General features: G+C 38.8%; 2 protein-coding genes across 4 annotated transcripts in view; both read left to right on the top strand.

Annotated features, from left to right (window-relative positions):
- The window catches only part of LOC142221352 (alpha/beta hydrolase domain-containing protein 17B), a 72,862-nt gene that overhangs the window by 38,630 nt on the left and 12,645 nt on the right, over positions 1 to 21,587 (top strand). For 2 of the 3 annotated variants that reach the window (XM_075291063.1, XM_075291064.1), the window contains exon 5: positions 14,208 to 14,466. In XM_075291063.1, coding sequence (XP_075147178.1) covers positions 14,208 to 14,291 — 84 coding nt within the window. In that variant the 3' untranslated portion in view covers positions 14,292 to 14,466. Of the gene's footprint in view, positions 1 to 14,130; positions 14,467 to 21,587 lie in introns of those variants that run through there. The other variant, XM_075291065.1, reaches the window with a different exon arrangement.
- LOC142227394 (uncharacterized) lies at positions 17,610 to 18,286 on the top strand. Its single transcript, XM_075297929.1, has 2 exons — positions 17,610 to 17,715; positions 17,757 to 18,286. Exons 1-2 carry the CDS (start codon positions 17,610 to 17,612, stop codon positions 18,284 to 18,286), a joined length of 636 nt encoding a protein of 211 aa, XP_075154044.1.

Here is a 21,587-nt window from a genome sequence, read left to right as displayed (position 1 = left end):
GCGTCTCCTCACTGGACGTTGTACAATTGCCCTCCGATGTTTTAATGAAACCTGGAGCGGAGTTCGTGGATGCTAGAACCTTCCGTAGTCTGGAAGCCTCGGACGTATTCTCAATACTGCTGCAGTAATCATTCCAAGAGTTATGCTGAGCATTTCTCAGTTCTCGCTTGTATCCTCTCAGATTCTTCTTGTAAGCGTCCCAATCCTCAGGTGCTCTAGTGGACTTTGCCTTGTTAAAGAGCTTCCTGCAGGATTTCCTCATATTACTTAATTCCGTAGACCACCATGGTGGTCGATTTTCCCCCTTGGCTTCCCTCTAGTGCATGCAGCTTTCAGTGAGATGTTGAAGGCCTTAGTAATCCGCACCACTGCGTGTTCGATATCTTGCACATTTCTCATATTTGTCTCTGTTATTTCCGGTATCATCATATTGAACGATTCCCTGTACCTATTCCAGTCAGCTTTCCTAACATTTGGCGGAAATATGGTCTTGGTGGTATGAACATCAAATTTGAAACTGATGTAGCGATGATCTGAGAAGCTGTGTTCACTTAAAACCTGCCACTCAGATATCATTTCATTCAGTTCTTGCGAGGCCAAGGTGATGTCCAAAACCTCTTGCCTGTTTTTAGTGACAAAGGTTGGGACATCTTCCTTGTTGCAAACTACCAGATTAGTACGCAAAATAAACTCTATTAGCGACTCTCCCCTTGCATTAGTATCACTACTTCCACATATACTATGATGCGCATTCGCATCGCATCCCATAATGAGTTTCGTCTTTGTTTTCAGTGACTCCTCAACTAAGGTCTTAACGACACATGGAGGCATCTCCCTGTCATGTCCCATGTAGATCGAAGATACCCAATATTTGCATTTGGCTATTTCTAAATTGGCAACGACAGTGTCTGCATTGCACATTGAAGGAAGCAGAAACAAGTTAAGCTCGTTTTTAGCAATTATACAGGCTCGATTTAAATCATTACCAGTATACCCGGAGTACTTAATTCACATATTTTGTTTCTACAAACATATGGTTCTTGAATAAGAACTATGCCTATGTCCTTTCATCAGGAGAAGTTTTAAGGCAGCACATACAGCCTTACATCAGTACCATCTTCAGAGATCTCGGTGAGTCTCGCAATAACCATAGGTTCAATTTTGGTGAGTTCTGAGGCAGTAGAAGCCTCCTCACGCATACGGTATCTATCCATGTCTTCAACTTTGGTATCTCCCTCGACTTTGCAAGAGGATCCGCTTACTTCTGATTCAGACAGAGGCTTGTCCATTTCTGAATCCTTTAGCTGATCGTTTTTTTATACCTTCATTTGGATATAATGAAAGCCATAACATACACGGCCCGGAGACTGCTAGACGTGGCAAAGACTGAGTGTTCAATATAAACACTGCATGCCGTATTGGTCCATCCACTTCATCCAAACGGCCAACCTTCCAATCAGCTGTTGGAAGATCTGGATTGCATCGTTTCAGCCTATTTAAAATAGATTCAGGGTCAGAAGGGTTTGCAGGTATCCACGCATGTGCTCTAGGTCTAGCCGGTATGTCTTCTCGACTAACTCTAGAGCAGCTCCTTCCAACCAGCCTCTTGGTGTCGATGATCTGGGCCGGGAAACTTTTCCAGCACCTGTGAGTAGACGACAGACAGAGCATTCTCTATTTCCCCCCATTTTTGCTTTGGAACCATACCGTCCAATGCTTCTTTATTAATGATAGCCATCACAAGGCTGTCTTTAGCAACTGAGGCAAACGATCTTTGATCCCTTTTGGAGGACGGCAGCTTATCCTGTGATCGTTCCCTTTTTCCAGTCTCAAAAATTCCTTGAGCCCATTTTAAGGAATCGCTGGGTCGACTGATCCTAACTTCTTTATTATAAACAAAGCATTTCTGCGTTCCTTGAATCTCTTTCGTGAGGGATTACCTTGTTTTGATGTCGTTACCTTAGAAAAAGTTCGACTTGTCAGAGTATCGCCACCTGTCGACCTGTCTACAGGACGACTAATTGGGCCTTTTTTAATAGCGGATAAAATCATCGTAATAAGTACCTACTACGAATTTCAAGTGTGGTGGGATATTAGGCCACCATGCAGAGAAATTCAAAGACATCCACTGGGTTGCTAACTTCAGGGCCCAGTGGACGGGTATCGACTGGAGTTATGGGTATCGACTGGGCAATGACCAAGAGTTAGGCCCAATTAGTCGACCTGTAGACGGGTTGACAGGTGGCGACAATTTGACAAGTCGGACCTTTTCCAAGGTAACGGCATCAAAAGGAGGTAATCCCTCACGAAAGAGATTCAAAGAACGCAGAAATGCTTTTTTTATCCTAAAGAAATTAGGATCAGTCGACCCAAGCACGTTGTCGGCTAAACAAAGCGATTCCTTAAAATGGGCTCACGGAATTCTTGAGGCTGGAAAAAGGGAACGATCACCGGATGAGCTGCCATCCTCCAAAAGGGATCAACGATCGTTTGCCTCAGTTGCTAAAGACAGCCTTGTGATGGCTATCATAAATAAAGGAGCATTGGACGGTATGGTTCCAAAGCAAAAATGGGGGAAATTGAGAATGCTTTGTCTGGCGTCTACTCACAGGTGCTGGAAAAGTTTCCCGGCCCAGATCCTCGACACCAAGAGGCTGGTTGGTATCAAGGACGATTTAAGCTAGTCGCATTTGAGGACCAGAGGTCTATAGAATGTTTTAAAGCTGCTCTGATACTAATTGGTGAAGTTTGGGAAGGAGCTGCTCTAGAGTTAGTCGAGAAGAAAGACATACCGGCTAGACCAAGAGCACATGCGTGGATACCTGCAAACCCTCCTGACCCTGAATCTAGTTTAAATAGACTGAAACAATGCAATCCAGATCTTCCAACAGCTGATTGGAAGGTTGGCCGTTTGGATGAAGTGGATGGGCCAAGACGGCATGCAGTGTTTATATTGAACACTCAGTCTTTGCCACATCTAGCAAAGTCCCAGGGCCGTGTATGTTATGGCTTTCATTATATCCAAATGAAGGTGTATAAAAACGATCAGCTAAAGGATTCAGAAATGGACAAGCCTCTGTCTGAATCAGAAGTAAGCGGATCCTCTTGCGAAGTCGAGGGGGATACCAAGACATTTGAAGACATGGATAGATACCGTATGCGTGAGGAGGCTTCTACTGCCTCAGAACTCACCAAAGTTGAACCTATGGTTATTGCGAGAGTCACCGATATCTCTGAAGAGGACATTCTTGATGACTCGATTGAAGCGGCTGATGTGACGGTTGTTGAAAATCTCGATGGTCCTACGGATCCTCCAGATAAATCTTCATCATTGTAAGGCTGCATGTGCTGCCTTAAAAGTTCTCCTGATGAAAGGGGACATAGATATAGTTCTTATTCAAGAACCATATGTTTATAAAAACAAAATATGTGAATTAAGTACTCCGGGGTTCAAACTATTGCAGTATACTGGTAATGATGTAAATCGAGCCTGTATAATTGCTAAAAACGAGCTCAACTTGTTTCTGCTTCCTTCAATGTGCAATACAGACACTGTCGTTGCAAGTTTAGACATAGCCAAATGCAAATATTGGGTATCATCGGTCTACATGGGACATGACAGGGAGATGCCTCCATATGCCGTTAAGACCATAGTGGAGGAGTCACTGAAAACAAAGACGAAACTCATTATGGGATGCGATGCGAATGCACATCATAGTATATGGGGAAATAGTGATACTAATGCAAGGGGAGAGTCGCTAATAGAGTTTATTTTGCGTACTAATCTGGTAGTTTGCAACAAGGAAGATGTCCCAAGCTTTGTCACTAAAAACAGGCAAGAGGTTTTGGACATCACCTTGGCCTCGCAAGAACTGAATGAAATGATATCTGAGTGGCAGGTTTTAAGTGAACACAGCTTCTCAGATCATCGCTACATCAGTTTCAAATTTGATGTTCATATCACCAAGATCATATTTCCGCCAAATGTTAGGAAAGCTGACTGGAATAGGTATAGGGAATCGTTCAATATGATGATACCGGAAATAACAGAGACAAATATGAGAAATGTGCAAGATATCGAACACGCAGTGGAGCGGATTACTAAGGCCTTCAACATCTCACTGAAAGCTGCATGCCCTAGAGGAAAGCCAAGGGGGAAACATCGACCACCATGGTGGTCTACGGAATTAAGTAATATGAGGAAATCCTGCAGGAAGCTCTTTAACAAGGCAAAGTCCACCAGAGCCCCTGAGGACTGGGACGCTTACAAGAAGAATCTGAGAGGATACAAGCGAGAACTGAGAAAGGCTCAGCATAACTCTTGGAATGCTTACTGCAGCAGTATTGAGAATACGTCCGAGGCTTCCAGACTACGGAAGGTTCTAGCATCCACCAACTCCGCTCCAGGTTTCATTAAAACATCGGAGGGCAATTGGACAACGTCCAGTGAGGAGACGCTGGAGGTACTATTGGACACACATTTTCCTGGAAATCAGACGGTTGAACCATGTACTGGCGGTGCCACAGTTGCTCAGCGGTCGTTTCCTGTCGAGGAAATTGTATCGGAAACTAGAATAAGATGGGCGCTAAATAGCTTTGGACCATTCAAATCCCCTGGACCTGATGGAATTACTCCGGCGGAGTTACAAGCTGTAACTGACAAAATTATCCCCTGGTTGTCGGTGATATATAAATGATGTATCAACTTATCATATATCCCAGGAAAGTGGAGGGAAACAAAAGTCGTTTTCATACCTAAAGCGGGAAAAGCCTCTCACTCGAGGGCGAAGGATTTCCGACCAATCAGCTTATCCTCTTCCTACTTAAGACTCTGGAGAGGATGATAGATATATATCTTAGAACTAGCATCGATTCAAGTTTGTTCTCGAAACGACAGCATGCATACTCGAAGGGCAGGTCTACTGAGACCGCACTACATGAACTAGTCAGCTTTATTGAAAGCTCGCTATCTGTCAAAGAATACACAATCGTGGCGTTTCTAGACATCGAAGGGGCGTTCAATAATGTCCATCCGAGCTCGATATTAAATGGACTGACAACTCTGAATGTTGATCCATGTATACTCAGGCTGTTAGACGAACTGCTAATGAAGAGACGTATTTCAGCCACACTAGGACAAGCAAACATACAAAAGTATGTGAACAGAGGCACTCCCCAAGGAGGAGTTCTATCACCTCTTCTTTGGAATGTTGCTATAAATAGCCTTCTGGTTACTCTAGAAAAAGAAAGGATAAAAGTGGTGGCATACGCAGATGATGTAGCTCTGGCAGTCAGGGGAAAATTCCCATCCACAATCAGAGATATTATTCAGAGGGCCCTCCGGATGACTGAACAATGGGCGAAAGACAATGGTCTTGGGGTAAATCCTGCAAAGACAGAATTAGTCATGTACTGCAAAGATCGCAAAACTCCCACGGTTAGGCCTATTTCCTTAGGGGGTATTGAAATTCCCTTTGGTGATTGTGCAAAATACCTTGGCGTTATTTTGGACAGGAAGCTGAACTTTAAGCTTAATATTGAAGAAAGGGCGAGGAAGGCAACTGTAGCTTTGTACTCGTGCAAAAAGGCAATAGGAAAAAAGTGGGGACTAAAACCAAAAATTGTGCATTGGCTTACACGGCAGTGGTTAGACCTATAATGCTATATGGTGTTGTAGTCTGGTGGCCGGCACTTCAGAAACCGACTGGTTTAGATAAAGTTCAGCGTATGGCGTGTTTGTGTATTTCAGGCGCATTCAGCAAGACAGGAACAAATTCCCTTAATGTCATGGTGCATCTATTGCCTTTAGACATTTTGGCCAAACAGTCAGCTGCAACAACTGCTGTGCGGTTGCGCGAACTATCGCTGTGGTCGGAAAAAGGTTACGGTCACAGTTCTGTCCTCAAAATAATGTCAGATGTGCCTAACGTAGTGGATTACACTTTGGCGAGTCCACTTTTCGACAAAAAGTTTGAGACTCTAATCCCCAATAGTGAGGCGTGGTGCACACAGACCCCGGGGAATAAAGAATATATAGATTTCTACACTGATGGCTCCAAATTGGATGGACAAGTGGGTTTCGGAGTATATTCTAATGATCTGGGACTTCAAATAGCGAAAAGATTACCTAATCACTGTAGTGTTTTTCAGGCTGAAATATTAGCAATAAGAGAGGTGGCGAATTGGCTGAGAAGTAATGTTCGAAAAAATGTGGGCATTAATATATACTCAGACAGTCAACCTGCAATAAAATCCTTGGACTCTGTGTTCCTCAATTCGAAAACGGCCATCGATTGCCGCAAATCTCTCAATGAGATGGCTGAGCAGTACAATATTCACCTAATATGGGTGCCTGGCCATAGGAACATACCGGGGAACTCCGAAGCGGATGATTGGCAAGGCTAGGGACCACCTTACATATTCCAGGGGAACTAGAATTTGTTGGTATGCCCCTAGCTACCTGCAAGCTCATGCTGCGTGAGAAGGCTGTTATGATGGCAAATGTTCGATGGGAGAATTGCAAGGGTTGTAACGACACCAAGCAAATATGGCCCCATTTCAACTTAAACCGCACACTAGATATGCTAATGTTCTCGAGACGTCAGATATCACTCCTGATATCTGCTATAACGGGTCGCTGCCTGATAGGAGATTTTGCAAAAACTATTGGCGCGAAGTATAATGACTATTGTATGAGCTGTCATGATGCGGAGGAAAAGGAATCAATTAAACACCTCTTGTGTGAGTGTCCTGCATTTTGTGTAAAGCGCAAGCAACTTTTAGGAGCATATAGCTTCAGATTACTGGCGGATCTGGAAAACGTTAACTTAAGCAGTCTGCTAATATTTTTGGAACAATCTGGTTGGTTCAACAAAGAAAAATAATCAAGAAGGTTCAGCGGTTAAAACTAGAAGTGCCCATATGTAATAGGCACTTTTAGTTAATGTGGTATCACAATGGACTGAATAGTCTAAGTGAGCCTGAATCTTAATCGGGCTGCCACTTTAACCTAACCTAACCTATAACTCCAGACGATACCCGTCCACTGGGTATCGACTATATCAAAACTTCACACACGAAAACTAAAAAATCAAAAAAAAAAAATATATATATATATAAAAATGTCTGTAAGGCCAAATGTAGGGTGCACGGACTGTAAAATACACCCCTACTTTAATGGGTCATACAACACGAAACCCCAAAACACTCAATTTCAACAATTTTTATAATTTTCCTCAAAATATTTACGACCCGCGGCCCCGTGAGGGTTAACAAACAAAATAAATAAACAAACAGATTAAAATATGTATGTATATACAGTGCTGTTCAAAACAATTGCAAATAGCCATAAACTTAATCTAGGTATATCTCCAATAATAATAATTTTATTGTTTAGCTTCCACTTAGAAAATAATCTTTATGGAGTGGTATTTCCAAATTCTTATTGGGTAAAGGAATGAATTGTTATAGAATATTGATATTTACCGAAAGGAAAAGAATCGTATGATTCGACCTGTTTGGGTAACAACCAAACGAGATGAGTATTCTTTTGATACTGATTTATTTACAAAACTATTCTTCCTTATATACACTTACAAACTAAACTGCCTGTGCATCAGACCAACTGATCGTAGCACACAACTCTCTTATCCACTTTGTTACATTAAGAACCTAAGTACACGCATGCGCTCTTATCAGCTTGTGTAATGATTTTATTGCGATCCTAAGTAAACAAATGCGTCCATAATCTCCATCTAATGATAGGGACCAATTCTAACATATTTTTATTGTCGCCATTATCGCATCCATGTTCAAAAGATATTTATTTTGAACATTCTGACGACCGGAAAATAGAATGTCTAATATTGCTGCTATTTTGAGCATTGTTATAAATTGAGATTTTGAGAATTATTAATCCTAGGATAATTAAAATAAGTGCTAAGTTCCCATATCTTTCAACATTCTACCGGGCTATATACTTAAGTTAGTGGACTGTATTCATATAATCACATTCTAATGTTTGAGATATATAATCATTAACTGTAAGTCACAAATATTATTTAGGACTAATCTAATTTAGAAATAATCTTTATATAATCTTTGTGGTAACACTGTTATTTTCAAATCTATACTTTACTTCCATAAAGTGTGAAGTGAAATAATCTGTTGCTATTTTAGCAGATTGACCGTAGAGCCAACCACTGATGTCTGCTTCCTCAAATTTTTGGAGCATACGGTTTGCGCTGTCATCCTGCTGCAAGCTCCAAAGTATACAAGTACGTCATGGTCGGGCTCCTTCGGGATCTTCTTTTTCCGTCGCCAACGCATTATCATCTTCTTTTCACTCCGGCATTGAGTGCTTTTCTTCCTTCTTTGTAAATGGAAATTGGACGTCCTTCCTTTACATCCATCACTTTGGCGGCAAGTGAGATGTACCTGAGCTTTAGTCCAACTGCGTGTGGTTGTGATCCTGTCATTTGCCTTATATATTTGCTATTGTTCCTTCGTTCCGCCAATTTTAATACGACGGATTGTTTGTGCTCTTCTTTCGTTTCCACCAACAAATCGTTTTTGTCCAACTTGGAAATGTCCAATTCATTATCTTTTATATTTGGTCGATATTTATCTGGGTGTCTGCTTGGAGATTTATTAATATCCGATTCCATATGATTTTCCTTTCCTTTTAAAGAAGTTCTTAATGTTGAGATATTCTTCTCGTGTATACTTTCTGTTTGAGTCAGATCTTCCACTTTCAACGGAAGGTAATCTACTAACTTTTTGTGTTGTGTCAGAGTCGCTTCTGAATTAATATCTCGTTGCAGATAGAAATTATCCTTCTCCTCCAAGATTAGTTTTATATCCTGTTCTCGTTGTTGCTTTAAACTGATATTTGTTACCTCGTTAAGAGGCTGTATAAGGCTTTTAACATATTCCTTGGCATGGAAAATATCGGAGCGAGTACGAGTCTTTTCTACTTTCAACACCACTAGCTCTCGCTCCAAATTATCATTAACATTCATCATATTGTTGCGAATGTGATATTTCTAGATTTAAGTTTATTTAAATTAGTTTCCGTTAATTTAAATTTCAAATTGTAACGATAAAATTACGTCATAACTTGTTAGAGTCATTCCTTTATTTTCTAGTACTTTCCTAAGCATCTTTTGTGTTCTTAGTTATCCATTCGTTCATTGTAAAAGTAACGCCTTTTGTTTTACTTATTGTTATAGTTGTAGTAATATGACCATAATCTTTTATGCCTGCACGACATCTACCAGATAGTAGAATGCACTAGATTATTAGCCAAGACAATGACCATAAGCCTAAAAGTATGTGTGCTATATCACCTGTACAATAACGCCCGATAGAATGTTCTAGATAGCAAAGACAATGAACATAAGCCGATAAATATGTGCGTACCAGATAGTAGTAGATTAGTCTAGAAGGTTGTAGGCCAATTAGCGAGAACATTCGAAATCGTCATATCTCGGTATATAAACCCCTAGCGGAGAGAGCTGTCAAGTCAGTCGTAAGCTAAAGTTTATACAGTACACATCGTAGAGCAAATAAGTGAAACCAATCAGTTAAAGAAATAAATTGTAGATTGTCGTTATCTGAAAAGAACTGTGTTTGAATTATCGGGTAATTAAATACGCCTCAATATAAAAACGTAACAATTGGTGTCGGAAGTGAAATAACGAAAAGAAATCTACAATGAAGTTTAATGAGCTTCGAGTGGAAGACTTAAAAAAAGGAATTGAGCAAACTGGAGCAGCCGACTACAGGAAACAAAGCTCAGCTTCAAAAGCGTCTACTGGAAGAGTTCGAACGGCGCAAAATGGATATCGAGACACATGAGTTTGATTATAAGGAGGACATTGACGAATCAATACTCGTCAATACCAGCAGTGTAGAAAATCCATCTGTGGCTTCATGTGTTGTGGATTACACCTCAATGCTCAATGTTTTGAGCAAAATGATGGAAGAGAATTCTAGAAAACTGGAAGCAAATTCTCTAAAAATGGAAGTAAATTCTAGAAAATTGCTGGAAGAAAACGCCCTAAAAATGGAAGCAAACTCTAGAAAATTGGACGAAAATTCTAGAATTCTCCATGAGAAACTACAACAAATTTCTGAAGGTATGGAGATGCGTGTGGACCAAATAGAGAGTCAAATTGTGGAATTAGATAAGAAAGTCCTTTCCGTGGATAAAAAATTGTGGTTCATGATGAGAAATTTCCACACATTGAAAGAAAAATGTCAGAGCTGGAAATTAAAGGTGGACCAGTGCGCGTTATCGAGGGCTCGAAAACCAAACCTGTTTTCGATGGCTCAACTTCATTTGATGTATTCAAATTCCAGTTCGAAATGGTTGCTTCTAGAAATTTATGGAACGACAATGGCAAAGCAATTGAACTTCTATTGGCATTAAAGGGCAATGCCGCTGATGTGATACGAAGCATTCCCGTGATTGACTCAGTGAAAGAAGCCATTAAGCAGGCAATGCAAGAAATAAAGCAGGAGACAACTAAATCCAGAATAAAGTGCTATAACTGTGATAAGCCTGGACATGTTGCTCGTGAATGTAAAGCACGTCGTAAGCGATCAAGATCGAAATCACCTTCACCACCAAACAATAGCCATATGTGGGTGAACCCACAGGCCAGTGATTCACATTTAAACTAAATCGAGCTAGTTCAGCAGGGCAAGAGTTGGCTCCCACATGTGATGGCCCCACAATCTCTATAGCAATAGTTCAACAGAAAAATAACAATTTGACTATTGTGGGTGGTATTAATGGATACAAGCGAACTTTGACGTTGGATACTGGTGCATCGAAATCTATCATTAGATCCGATTTAGTAAGAGGAAAAGTTACACCACTAATTGGAGTCACACTACGCACGACTACAGGTGAACCCGCAACTGTATATGGAAAGGTTCCTGTAAAGTTAACCATTGCAAACAAATCCGTTAATTATGAATTCATTGTGGCCGATATAGTGGACGAAGTTATAATTGGAGCGGATTTTATGATTGCTTTTGGTCTCAACTTGGATATGAAGCGTCGTGTAATGACCTGGTGCGATATTGAAATACCGGTAAACGTGGGAATACACCTGTCAGATGTTTGACAATGAGCCAGCCAGAGTCAATACCACCAAATGCCGAAACAATTATATGGGTTTCTATGAATGCAGATTGTGAAGTCGGCAAATTGTGGGTTGTTGAACCAGCAGAAAATAAAAACAACATCTTGATAGCAAATGCCCTGGTAACAACAAATGAAGAGGGACTTATACCAGTTCGAGTTTTGAATTTATCTGAAGTGAAAACTAAATCTGTAAGAAAAATGCATGAAATTATACGTATTTGTTGCAAATATTATTATAACATGATGGGGAATAGCCCAGAGCAAATTTTCACAAAGTTTGTATTCCTTAAAATGGATTATTAAAGAAAAGTAATCGTGAAAAAAATGACGTTTTTAGCGGCTAAACTCGAACTTAATACCCACCTTTAAGGTGAGTATTAAGTTGGAGTTTAGCCGCTAATTTTCACTAAAGTGAAAACTAAATCAGTAAAAAAAGTCATAAAATTATGCGTTCCACGGGGAATTACTGGCATCGCCTGTCAACAATATTATCAAACCGCTGTGATTTCTTATATGCCATTGTGCACTCATCCCAAACAATGAGCTTACATTGCATCAACAATTTTCCCATTGCACTGGATCGGGAAATATTGCATGTTGGAGTATCAGTTGTATTTAAAGTGACTGGCAACTTAAGCGCAGAATGTGCAATACGACTGCCGTCTAGAAGAGTCGCCGCAATTCCAGATGATGCTAACGCCACATCTTGATCGAATAATGGCCAAAATCAATGAAATGATAAATGTTTTCACTGTTCCTCCAGGTGCGTCCAGGAAGAATAGACCACCAGTATTATTGTCCACCGCTAGCATTAATGTTTCGTATGCTTGTTTTTGCTGTTCAATCAGCAACGGCAAATTATTTCGAACTAATTCTTCCAATGTATCAACATTGTATTGCAGCTCTCGATTTAATTCTTGGTTGAATGTATCATGCATCGATCGATTTGGCGCAATCATACCTATTCGATCAGTAGCTTGTTTGCAATAGTCAAGCATATGAATAGCATATATAGTCTCAGATCGTAGCTTTGCATGATTGAATCGGATGAACGCTAAACGTTCGGCCCCGACTTTTACATAAGTATCGACAGCGAATTGCTGGAATAGCCGATGACACTTCAGAATGACATTCTCCTCATATATACGAATCATCATATGATACGCATAGTAATTCATTGCGCAAAGATTTTTATTCGTTGAAAATGCAAAATTAAATGAATTGTTAATGGAAACCAATAATAGCAATAATTAGTGTATGAATATTGTACCTGTGATTGGTTTTTGTAACGCATCGTACAAACGATGTGTCTCATTTACACGATGCATGATATTGCTTCTTCGCTGAACGACAATGTCTCGTGATATAGTTGGATCGCCAACAATAATTGCAGCATCATTAACGGTGGGTGCATTGAATCTTCGCACATGTTGGGGTACAATTCGTTCTTATGACAAATTTGTGCGTATCCGATGGCTTTCGTTCCAATGCTGTTTTGAACATATTAACGATAGCATTATTAGAATGAAAAAAGCTTGTCATTGTTCGTCTCTTTAACTGTCGTGTTCCCTGTATATTGCACCGCAACTTCAGCTGACCCACCATCGACGAAATGAAATATATTAGCAGAAATTGATACGATGTAAATCGATTTCCTGCTCGTAACCTAGCTTATGTACTCGCCCTATTTGCGCCTTACGATCGGAATATGCCTGTTTCTGGTTATTTATGAGATATTCCCTATGTAAATGTCTCGGTTTTTTTTCGAATAGGAAAAACTAATTGAGGCTGGCGCCTGTCCATTATCTTGCGCTGTATTTCATTATCGCTCTCAAATCTTTTAAAACGGTTCTGTAAGGCTTCTTTAAACTCCTGCCACGAACTAAACGATTGGATTTTCTTTTGCATCAAATACCAATCAAGAGCGACACCAGATAACAAATGAACAAATCCCTTCAATACTTCAGCCTATAATCCTCACGCATTCTCTCTACTCTGAAGATGAAATCCTCGGCATTCATAGTCTTTTCGGTCCCGTCACATACCACATTTCTCTAAATATATCTTCCTAGAAAATTCTACGCCGTTTTTATTTCAATTCACAACAAGAATGAATTTCTTTCGAATACAAAATTGAAGTGTTATTTAGTTGAACTTCTCTAAGTAAATGAAAGTGAATCCAGAGTAATTACTGAATCGAAGCGTTATTCGTGTCCGCAAATTATCCGTTCAAAAACTCCGTTGGATAATTTACCACGTCATCGGGATTTGTTATGGAATTTTATGTTACCAAATCGCCAGCAATTTTTGATTGAATGGTGAAATGCAGGGCGTGTACATCACTATTCTTTGCGGCAAGAATTGCTCGTTGACTTAACCAATCATAATTGTGATAATTCTCACTAATATTTGGGGAAGCATTTACATTCGCCGTTCGGCGAATGAAACATGTTGGGGTCGACAGGACAAGCCAGATTCTCAAATCGTTGGTTCGGGTTAAAACGTGGTTGGGTGTTATGTATTGGATATTCATGGGATTGCTCGGAACGTAAAGTTCCTGGATGCCCATTGACATTCGCATTAAAGTTTCCAAAACCATTTCGGTTATTTCAATTCCTTTGATCGAAAGTTGGTTGCGAACAATGTATATTATTAACATATGACCAGTTGTCGGCTGTCTAGGTCCTGTATTCGGCGGGATATTTCCTAACAGATTATTACCGTAGTACGTAGAATTATTATTTTGTGATCCCCCTTCAAAGGTCGGAGGAACGGTATCACTGCTGGGTAGTGCGTTTGTTTTTATTTAAATCGAGTAAACGACTAATAATAAAGGTGCTCAGGAATTAAACTAAACATAAATTTAAGAACTTAAATTATAAGTTTAACTACATTTTTATTGTATTTAGGGGAACAATTTTTCTTTTTCCTTTCACCTATGAGTAAAATACATTATTTTTATATTTTTTTTGTAGTTGTAAAAGAAACATTTTCTATATAAATCGCTACGCAACATATTAAAATGATTTTCATTCCCTCCTGTTTTTATAAGGGTGCTGGTCATAATGATGTCGAACTACATCCTCAATACTTCGAAAGGTTAAAAAAATTCTTATCAGTCGAGTTGGTGAAATGACAATCACAGAATTATCCTGATGATGCGGTTAGAACAACTAAATCAAAATTACCGAACATTGAAATATCCATATCTCCTGACAAATATATTCAACAATCTTCCTCTAATGCAAATAAAAACGTGGGCGAAGGTAGCGCTGTAAGTCCACCAACACAACAAAGAAAGGATTCCGAAGGTATGTATAGATTGAAAGTATATTTATTCGTAAGAAAAAAAAAATAATAATATTAAATTATGTTTAGTTTTCTTAGTTGACCTTTGGAATTTTATAATTATTGGGATTTTTTCGTTTGGCTTGAGGTCATGATAAATGAAAAATGCTGTTGTAATTGTTTTTCAGTTTTATTATTGAAATATTGCTATTTCGGATATTTCGATACACCTTCGGTGATCATCTTCAGCAAGATATTATCTATAAAATATCATAATTTAAACATTTAACAATATTTACTATCACAATGGTTATTAACAAAAATATAACAATGATTCTATATTTACATTTTACAAAGTAATAGACTTTCTCCTTGCAAAACTCATATCTAACTAAACCTATCTTACTTATATTTGTGTCTTTGTATAAGATTTCGATTTCTATAAATCTGTGCAGAGTGGTCTGTGTCGGTTTTGTAATTATCTTACTTATGTTTGTGTCTTTGTATAAGATTTCGATTTCAATAAATCTGTGCAGAGTGGTCTGTGTCGGTTTTGTAATTCATACGTTCGTCAGTGCGAATATTTATTATATGTAACATCTCCAATGTGTATCTTCTCTTAGTATTCTCTTCCATCGTCAGTATTTCAACATTCTTGAAATTTGGTATGTGTCCTGTAGTCGGCAATGAGCTGCAAGGGCCGTTTTTTAGTTCTAGGGGCTTGTCTTTCATCTTTTGGTCGGACTTGTGGGCAGAAAGTCTAGTTTTTAATTTGGACCTAGTAGTGCCAACATAAGACATTGGACATGGATTGGTTTCGTTCCCATCGCATTTTATTTTGTATACCACATTCGATTTGTCTTCCATTTTTATCTTGGTTTTTGTTTTGCTAAATAGGACATTTATCGTCCTGTTACACTTTAGCGCTAATTTGTATTTATCCTTTTTGTAAATATTTGATTTTTCAAATCTTTCGGAAAACCCCGGTACATATGTCGCCTTTTTGAAAGCCATGGATGTGGCTTCTTGTTTGTTGTTATCCTTGTTCCCTTTATTTTTCACGTATTTTATGAGATCATTGATTGTGTCATTGGGGAAGTCATTTTGTTGTAGTATCCATCGTATTTTCTTCTCGTTAGTCTTGTGATATCTTACGTCGCTTATGTTTAAACCCCTATTAATAAAATTGGTGGCAGTGTTGATCTTAATACGCTGAGGATGATTAAAGTGAAAATTTATTAATCTCCCTGATGCTGTTTTCTTTTGATACCAATCCAACATTAATTGATTCTTATGTCTTTGAAGATAAGGTAATTTTCCTTCGGTTTCACATTCCATTGTGAATTGAAGTTGTCGATTAAAGGCGTTAAGTGTCGTCAATGTGTTGCTAACTTTATCTTTATCTATGTTATGATGCAAAATATGTCAACATATTTAGTCATAAATCTTGGTTTTTTTGAGAGTTTGTTCATCGAGTCGTCCAATAATTTCTCCATTATAATATCCGCGATTATGGGAGATATAGGAGATCCCATCGGCATTCCTTCGGTTTGTTCAAATATCTTATCGTCATATGTGAAATATCTGGAATCCTTTATGCATAGGGTCACTATTTCTAAAAACAAATCCATTGGTATTTTGATAAATTCTTGTATTATAGTCCATTTTTCTTTAATCGTCTTTATCGCTAGATTTATAGGTACACTGGGAAAGAGGAATACCACATCAAATGAGATTAGTAACTCGTTGTCCTTTATTCTTTGCTTGTTTATTCGTTCCTTAAATTCTATTCCATCTTTTATATTGTACTTTGAGTCATTCGTAAGATTTTTCAATATATTTGATATATATTTTGATACGTTAAAAATAGCAATATTTCAATAATAAAACAATGAAAAACAATTACAACAGAATTTTTCATTTATCATGACCTCAAGCCTGGTTCTTCCTTCAAATTTTGCGGCCCTGTGTAGCTTCTTGCGCAAAACATACGAGCCTGTTCCCATTTTCACAAAACTTTGCGATTTGTATCGTAAATATGGAATTAAAAATGGAAAGATTTCAAATCCAAAACGTGTTACGTCATGTCTCTCAGTGTAGTATAGAGTTTCATACTCTATCTCTCTAAATAAAATGGTAATGTTTGGGACACAATATGCGAATCGCAAAACTAGCATTTAGTAGACTGTTTCCAATAAAATGCGACGATTAATTTACAAGTACATTATTTCAAGATTTAAATAAGTAAGTTTTACGATTTCTAGAAAAAATCATTTATTTAATTTGAATTCTCAGAGAGATGTTTAATCGATTTGAAATCGGAAAACTTTTGCGATTTGCGATGGTCGAAGGAATTATTAAATATATCGGAATTTTATTGCGATTACGATTGTGGGAACAGTCTCAAAAGATTTTATCTATTTGGTGCATCAACATGTTTTGATGCCTGATAGCAGTGTTTTTGTTATTGTTTTGCAATGCCTTCTAGGTTATAATAATACCATCATACGAAAAGAGAGTTGTTGCTGTTTTGTGCTATTATTTTTCGTCACATCAATCTGCTCTTTATCAGTCATCACTTTATATTGCTGCATCAGCCGTTCTCTCTGTTTCAATATACCTACGGCGTTAGTTTGGTGAGTGCTTTTGTTACCACGGCATCTGAATATTTGGAACTGAATAATTATGCCTTGCTAATTGTAAGATCAATAAATTGGAAGAGCCAATGGTTTTCCATAATAAATAAGTCTCCCGATTCTTTGTGTTATGTATGCAGAACTCTGAATCAATGTCACATTATTGAAAGTGCCATATGGCAACTCTGAACTAAGATTTTGATCTATTAGAAATAAATTGAATTACCTATTAAATTTGCGTGTTTAAAAGTGTTGTCACAAGTGACCAAAATGAACGAGGAACAATTAAATACAGTTTTTAATACGTTAGCTCAAGCAATACGTACAGCGGTGACAGATGCTGTACAAGAATCACGTCCACAATCGGTGGCAACATAATCCACAAACTCAGTAAGGTCACTTCCTTTACTATGGGTGAATACAGGTGCACAGATGGGTTGTCAGTGGAAGATTATTTCGTTAGATTTGACTGAGCTTTGGAATTAAGAAAAATCAGTGAGGAGGATTACCACAACTATGCACGCGTGCACATGGGTGCAGAACTGAACTCAGCTCTCAAGATTCTGGTCAGCCCCAAGAAGCCCGAGGAGCTAAGCTATGAAGAGATTAAATCAACTTTAATAAATCACTATGACGGTAAGAGAAATATAAATGCAAAGAGTTTAAAATTTCAGCAGATACGCCAAGACGTGGGAGAATCGTTGGCAAAACTTTCATTGCGCCTCAAAAAAGCTGCAGCATCATGCAAATAGGGAGTGTTTTGCATAGAATGCTAATAGAGCAATTAATTTTTGGAATGGAATCACGCATTGTTTGTGATGAGGTGTTTACCAAACAACCAAAGAGCTTTGCTGAGGCATACGAAATTGCTTCTTCCAAGGAGCTAACACTAGTATCAACCGGTATGGTGAATACGAGCGATAATAGCATAACAGAACCTACATTCAAACTAGGTTTCATTCCGGTCAAGACAAAGAAGCAAGTAACGCATAAGTCGAATTCAACTGCCGAAACTAGTTGTTATGGATGCGGCGGGCAACATACACGAAAGGATTGTAAATTTAGAAATGAAAAGTGCATTACTTGTGGCAAAGTGGGCCATATAAGTAAAATGTGTAAGAGCAGCACAAGGCAGATATCAGAGTCGGTGGGTGAAGAAGCATTTGTTTCAGATTGCCACTGTTACGACAAATGGGGTATTCGATAGAAAATTAATAACAGTGAGTATCGATGGCCAAAGGGTTGAAATAGAGTTAGATACAGGAGCCCCCTGCAGCATTATTAGCTTGAAAAATCTGCGTAAAATAAAAAGGACACCTGTGTTGAAAAAGTCTGATCGGCGATTTTCAAGCTATACTGGTCACAAGATTGCATGTATAGGGCGGACCACAGTAAATGTTTCTCTAGGTCGAAGTACCCGTAGGCTGAATTTATACGTAGTTGATGGGGATTTGGATACATTATGCGGCCGCGAGTGGATTGCATGGGCTGTTCTATCCCATAGACTTCCTAATGGCCAGGAGCGGCCGATAGCATATGCAAGTAATACTATGAACACAACGGAGCAGAAGTACTCACAAATTGATAAAGAAGCATTGGCTATAGTGTGCATTGGACTTTGGTAACAGACCACAAACCACTCGTACAAATTCTGCAACAAGTAAGACGTTGCCCAGATTGTGTATACCCCGGATGGTGAATTACGCGGATTTTCTTTCTACATTAGATTTTAATGTGGTGCACAAGACATCGTAGGAGAACATTAATGCCGATTATTTGTCTCGTATAACGCCCTCAACAAGGTTAAACAAGATCGGTGCAGACGAGGCTATTTGGAACGATCTTGACGAATACGACAGTTTTATAATTCGACAAATAAACCAATTACCCGTAACGGCGGAAGGATTGCACAGGAAACGAGAAAGGATCCACACCTTGGTAGAGTGTTGCAGTTGCTGAAAAGTGGCAAATGTTTGGCGAAAGCGAGTTACAAGTCCCCAGAAATTAACTACAAGTTATCAGGATGTATAACATTCGAACATCGCATTGTAATTCCACCTAGATTTCGTGGTGATATCATAAGGGAATTGCATGCAGCTCACTTAGGAGTCGTTAAGATGAAAGGTATCGCTCGATCTTTCGTCTACTGGCCGGGAATCGACAGGGACATTGAGGATGCGGTAAAAGGGTAATGATCGCCGAGCAAAGAATGCCAATGTCTCAACGAAGTGCAAGGACCATCATTGGGAGTATCCAAAGGCTGCTTGGGAGCGAGTTCATATAGATTACGCGGGACCATTCGAAGGAATGAGGCTTCTCATTATTAGCAATGCCTTTTCTAAATGGTTGTAGGTGAAAATTACTAAATCGATTACGGCGGCGATAAGTATTTGCAACATACGGTGTGTCATTAATGATAGTCTCCGGTAATGGAACTAATTTTACTTCGACCGAGTTAAACAATTATTTAGAAAGGGTAGGTGTGAAATATAGGAAATACACCGCTCCTTACCATCCAGCAACGAACGGACAAGCAGAACGAAACGTTCAGACGGTGAAAAATGCGTTAAAGGCTATGTGTACGACGAGAGAAAATTTAAGAGAAAACTTGAACGAATTTCTCAGGCAATATAGGATCGCACCGCATGCAACCACAGATCATTCTCCGGCCCAGCTGTTTTTGGGTCGACAACTTGATCTAGTTCGACCAGAAGAAATTGGAAGCAATGTAACGTCCAAGCAATACCTGAGAAACAACTGTAGATATAGAGAACTGGATACTGGCAAAATTGTTTACTTCCTCTCCGGAAATCCACGCTATAGTAAATGGCTTAAAGGTAAGGTGACCAGGTGTTTGAGAGATATCCACTTCGAGATTCTCTTCCAAGGGAAGTACTATAAGAGACACATTGATTTGCATACTGACCGTCCCCATATCCACAGTGCAGAAAATGAAATGAATACACCAAACAACCTGGGCGAATGCTCAGCAAGAAGCAACAGTTGGCGAACAAGATGGTGGTATAACGGCAGATGAAAGAGATATTGAGCAGGAGCGTGAAGTGAATTAACTATTAAATTGAATTGAATTAACTATTAAATTTTCGTATTTAAAACTTTGCGTAAAAGAAAGAAAACTACTGATTATCAAATATCACGTAATATTACAAACACACCCTACAAGCCAGGATATACTAATCGGGTTCCAGGGTCGTTATAAAACATGTATTTTTCATAGACTTCCAGAGAGAGAAACAGTAATTATTATTTTCTTACAATTACAATTATTTATTGTCACACGTTATTTATACAATCTCACAATTAATGGTGAATACAATTAACAGTTCAGTTCTCCACACGCACGTAGTCACTCTCCACAAGGCTGACAGGGGATCGAAGGGTCTCGTGGTTACGACTTCTACTATTGGAGACAAGGAGGGTAGATCGTGCACGGGAATGCAGGATGACTGGTGAGGGTCATGCTTCGCAGACGCGGAGGAAGGAGTTTGTCTGACTAAGGTTATACTTCGCAGACGCAGGGAAGGAGTTTGTCTGACGAAAATTATACTTCGCCGGCAAAGGGAGGAGGAGTTTGAAGATTACATTTCGCAGATGAAGGTGATCCTTCTTCAGAGGTATAGTTAATTTTGAGGCTGAGGTTTACACGGCTTCAACTGAAATTTGGTCTTACCTCCATAGCCATCGCCAACCAAGTGTCCAGTATGTTGTCCTCTGTAATCAACACTAATGTGTTTATAAATTATTTCAAAGAAATGTCCAGTTATGTTATATGAGAGAACCAAGTTAGCGATATCGCTAGCCAATAAGTCGGTTTGGAGGTTCGTTTCCCACCACCACTGAACTTCAGTTCAACATTACACCAATAATATTTTGTCTCCCTGTTTAATTTATCGGTACAAATGGACCAAGCGATACACAGGTTTTAGTACCAATTAAGCGGGATATTCACAATGAATTTTAATTGGAGCAGCTTGAAAACACGTCCACACAGTGTAACAACTTTTAAGCACCACTTCCGGATCCACAAAGAACATTTTCACTCCTTTTTTTGTGACGCTCTTTTTGCTGGGTCTTTGTGACTGAGTATAACACTTTAAGTTATGTTTGAAATATTACTACGTAGTAAATGTAGTTTGTTTGTTTTTTCATCATTAATGAAACGTTTTATGAATGAATTGTGAGGTAATCGGCCACGAATCGGCCTTCAGCGTCAAGAGGCCGATTAACCAAAGCCTATGCTTTTCGAATAATTTATTTCATGTTGAATTTGCCTCAGTCAAAACATACAGTACATATAAAACGTAAAAAATATAAAATTTTTTTTTGTCATTGTAAAGAAATAAAAATAACTTCTTACACGATTGAGTGGTTGTAAGTCACTAATTTATTCAAAAAAATATTCATCCTTATATACTAAATCATAAACTAGCTACAATCTAAATATTCTTAAAAAGTAAAGATAAGCAAATACTTATACAACACTATCT

The sequence above is a fragment of the Haematobia irritans genome, chromosome 1 (genome assembly GCF_050003625.1).
Source record: "Haematobia irritans isolate KBUSLIRL chromosome 1, ASM5000362v1, whole genome shotgun sequence".
NCBI classification, from domain to species: Eukaryota; Metazoa; Arthropoda; class Insecta; order Diptera; family Muscidae; genus Haematobia; species Haematobia irritans.
Note: the sequence above shows the minus strand (reverse complement) of the source record. Positions and strands in the feature narration are given on the sequence as shown.

Coding starts and splice junctions, on each gene's coding strand:
- LOC142227394 (XM_075297929.1), top strand. CDS start 17,610: ATGGGTGCAGAACTGAACTCAGCTCTCAAGATTCTGGTCAGCCCCAAG. Junction 17,716..17,756: donor TTTAATAAATCACTATGACG/GTAAGAGAAATA, acceptor AAATTTCAGCAG/ATACGCCAAGACGTGGGAGA.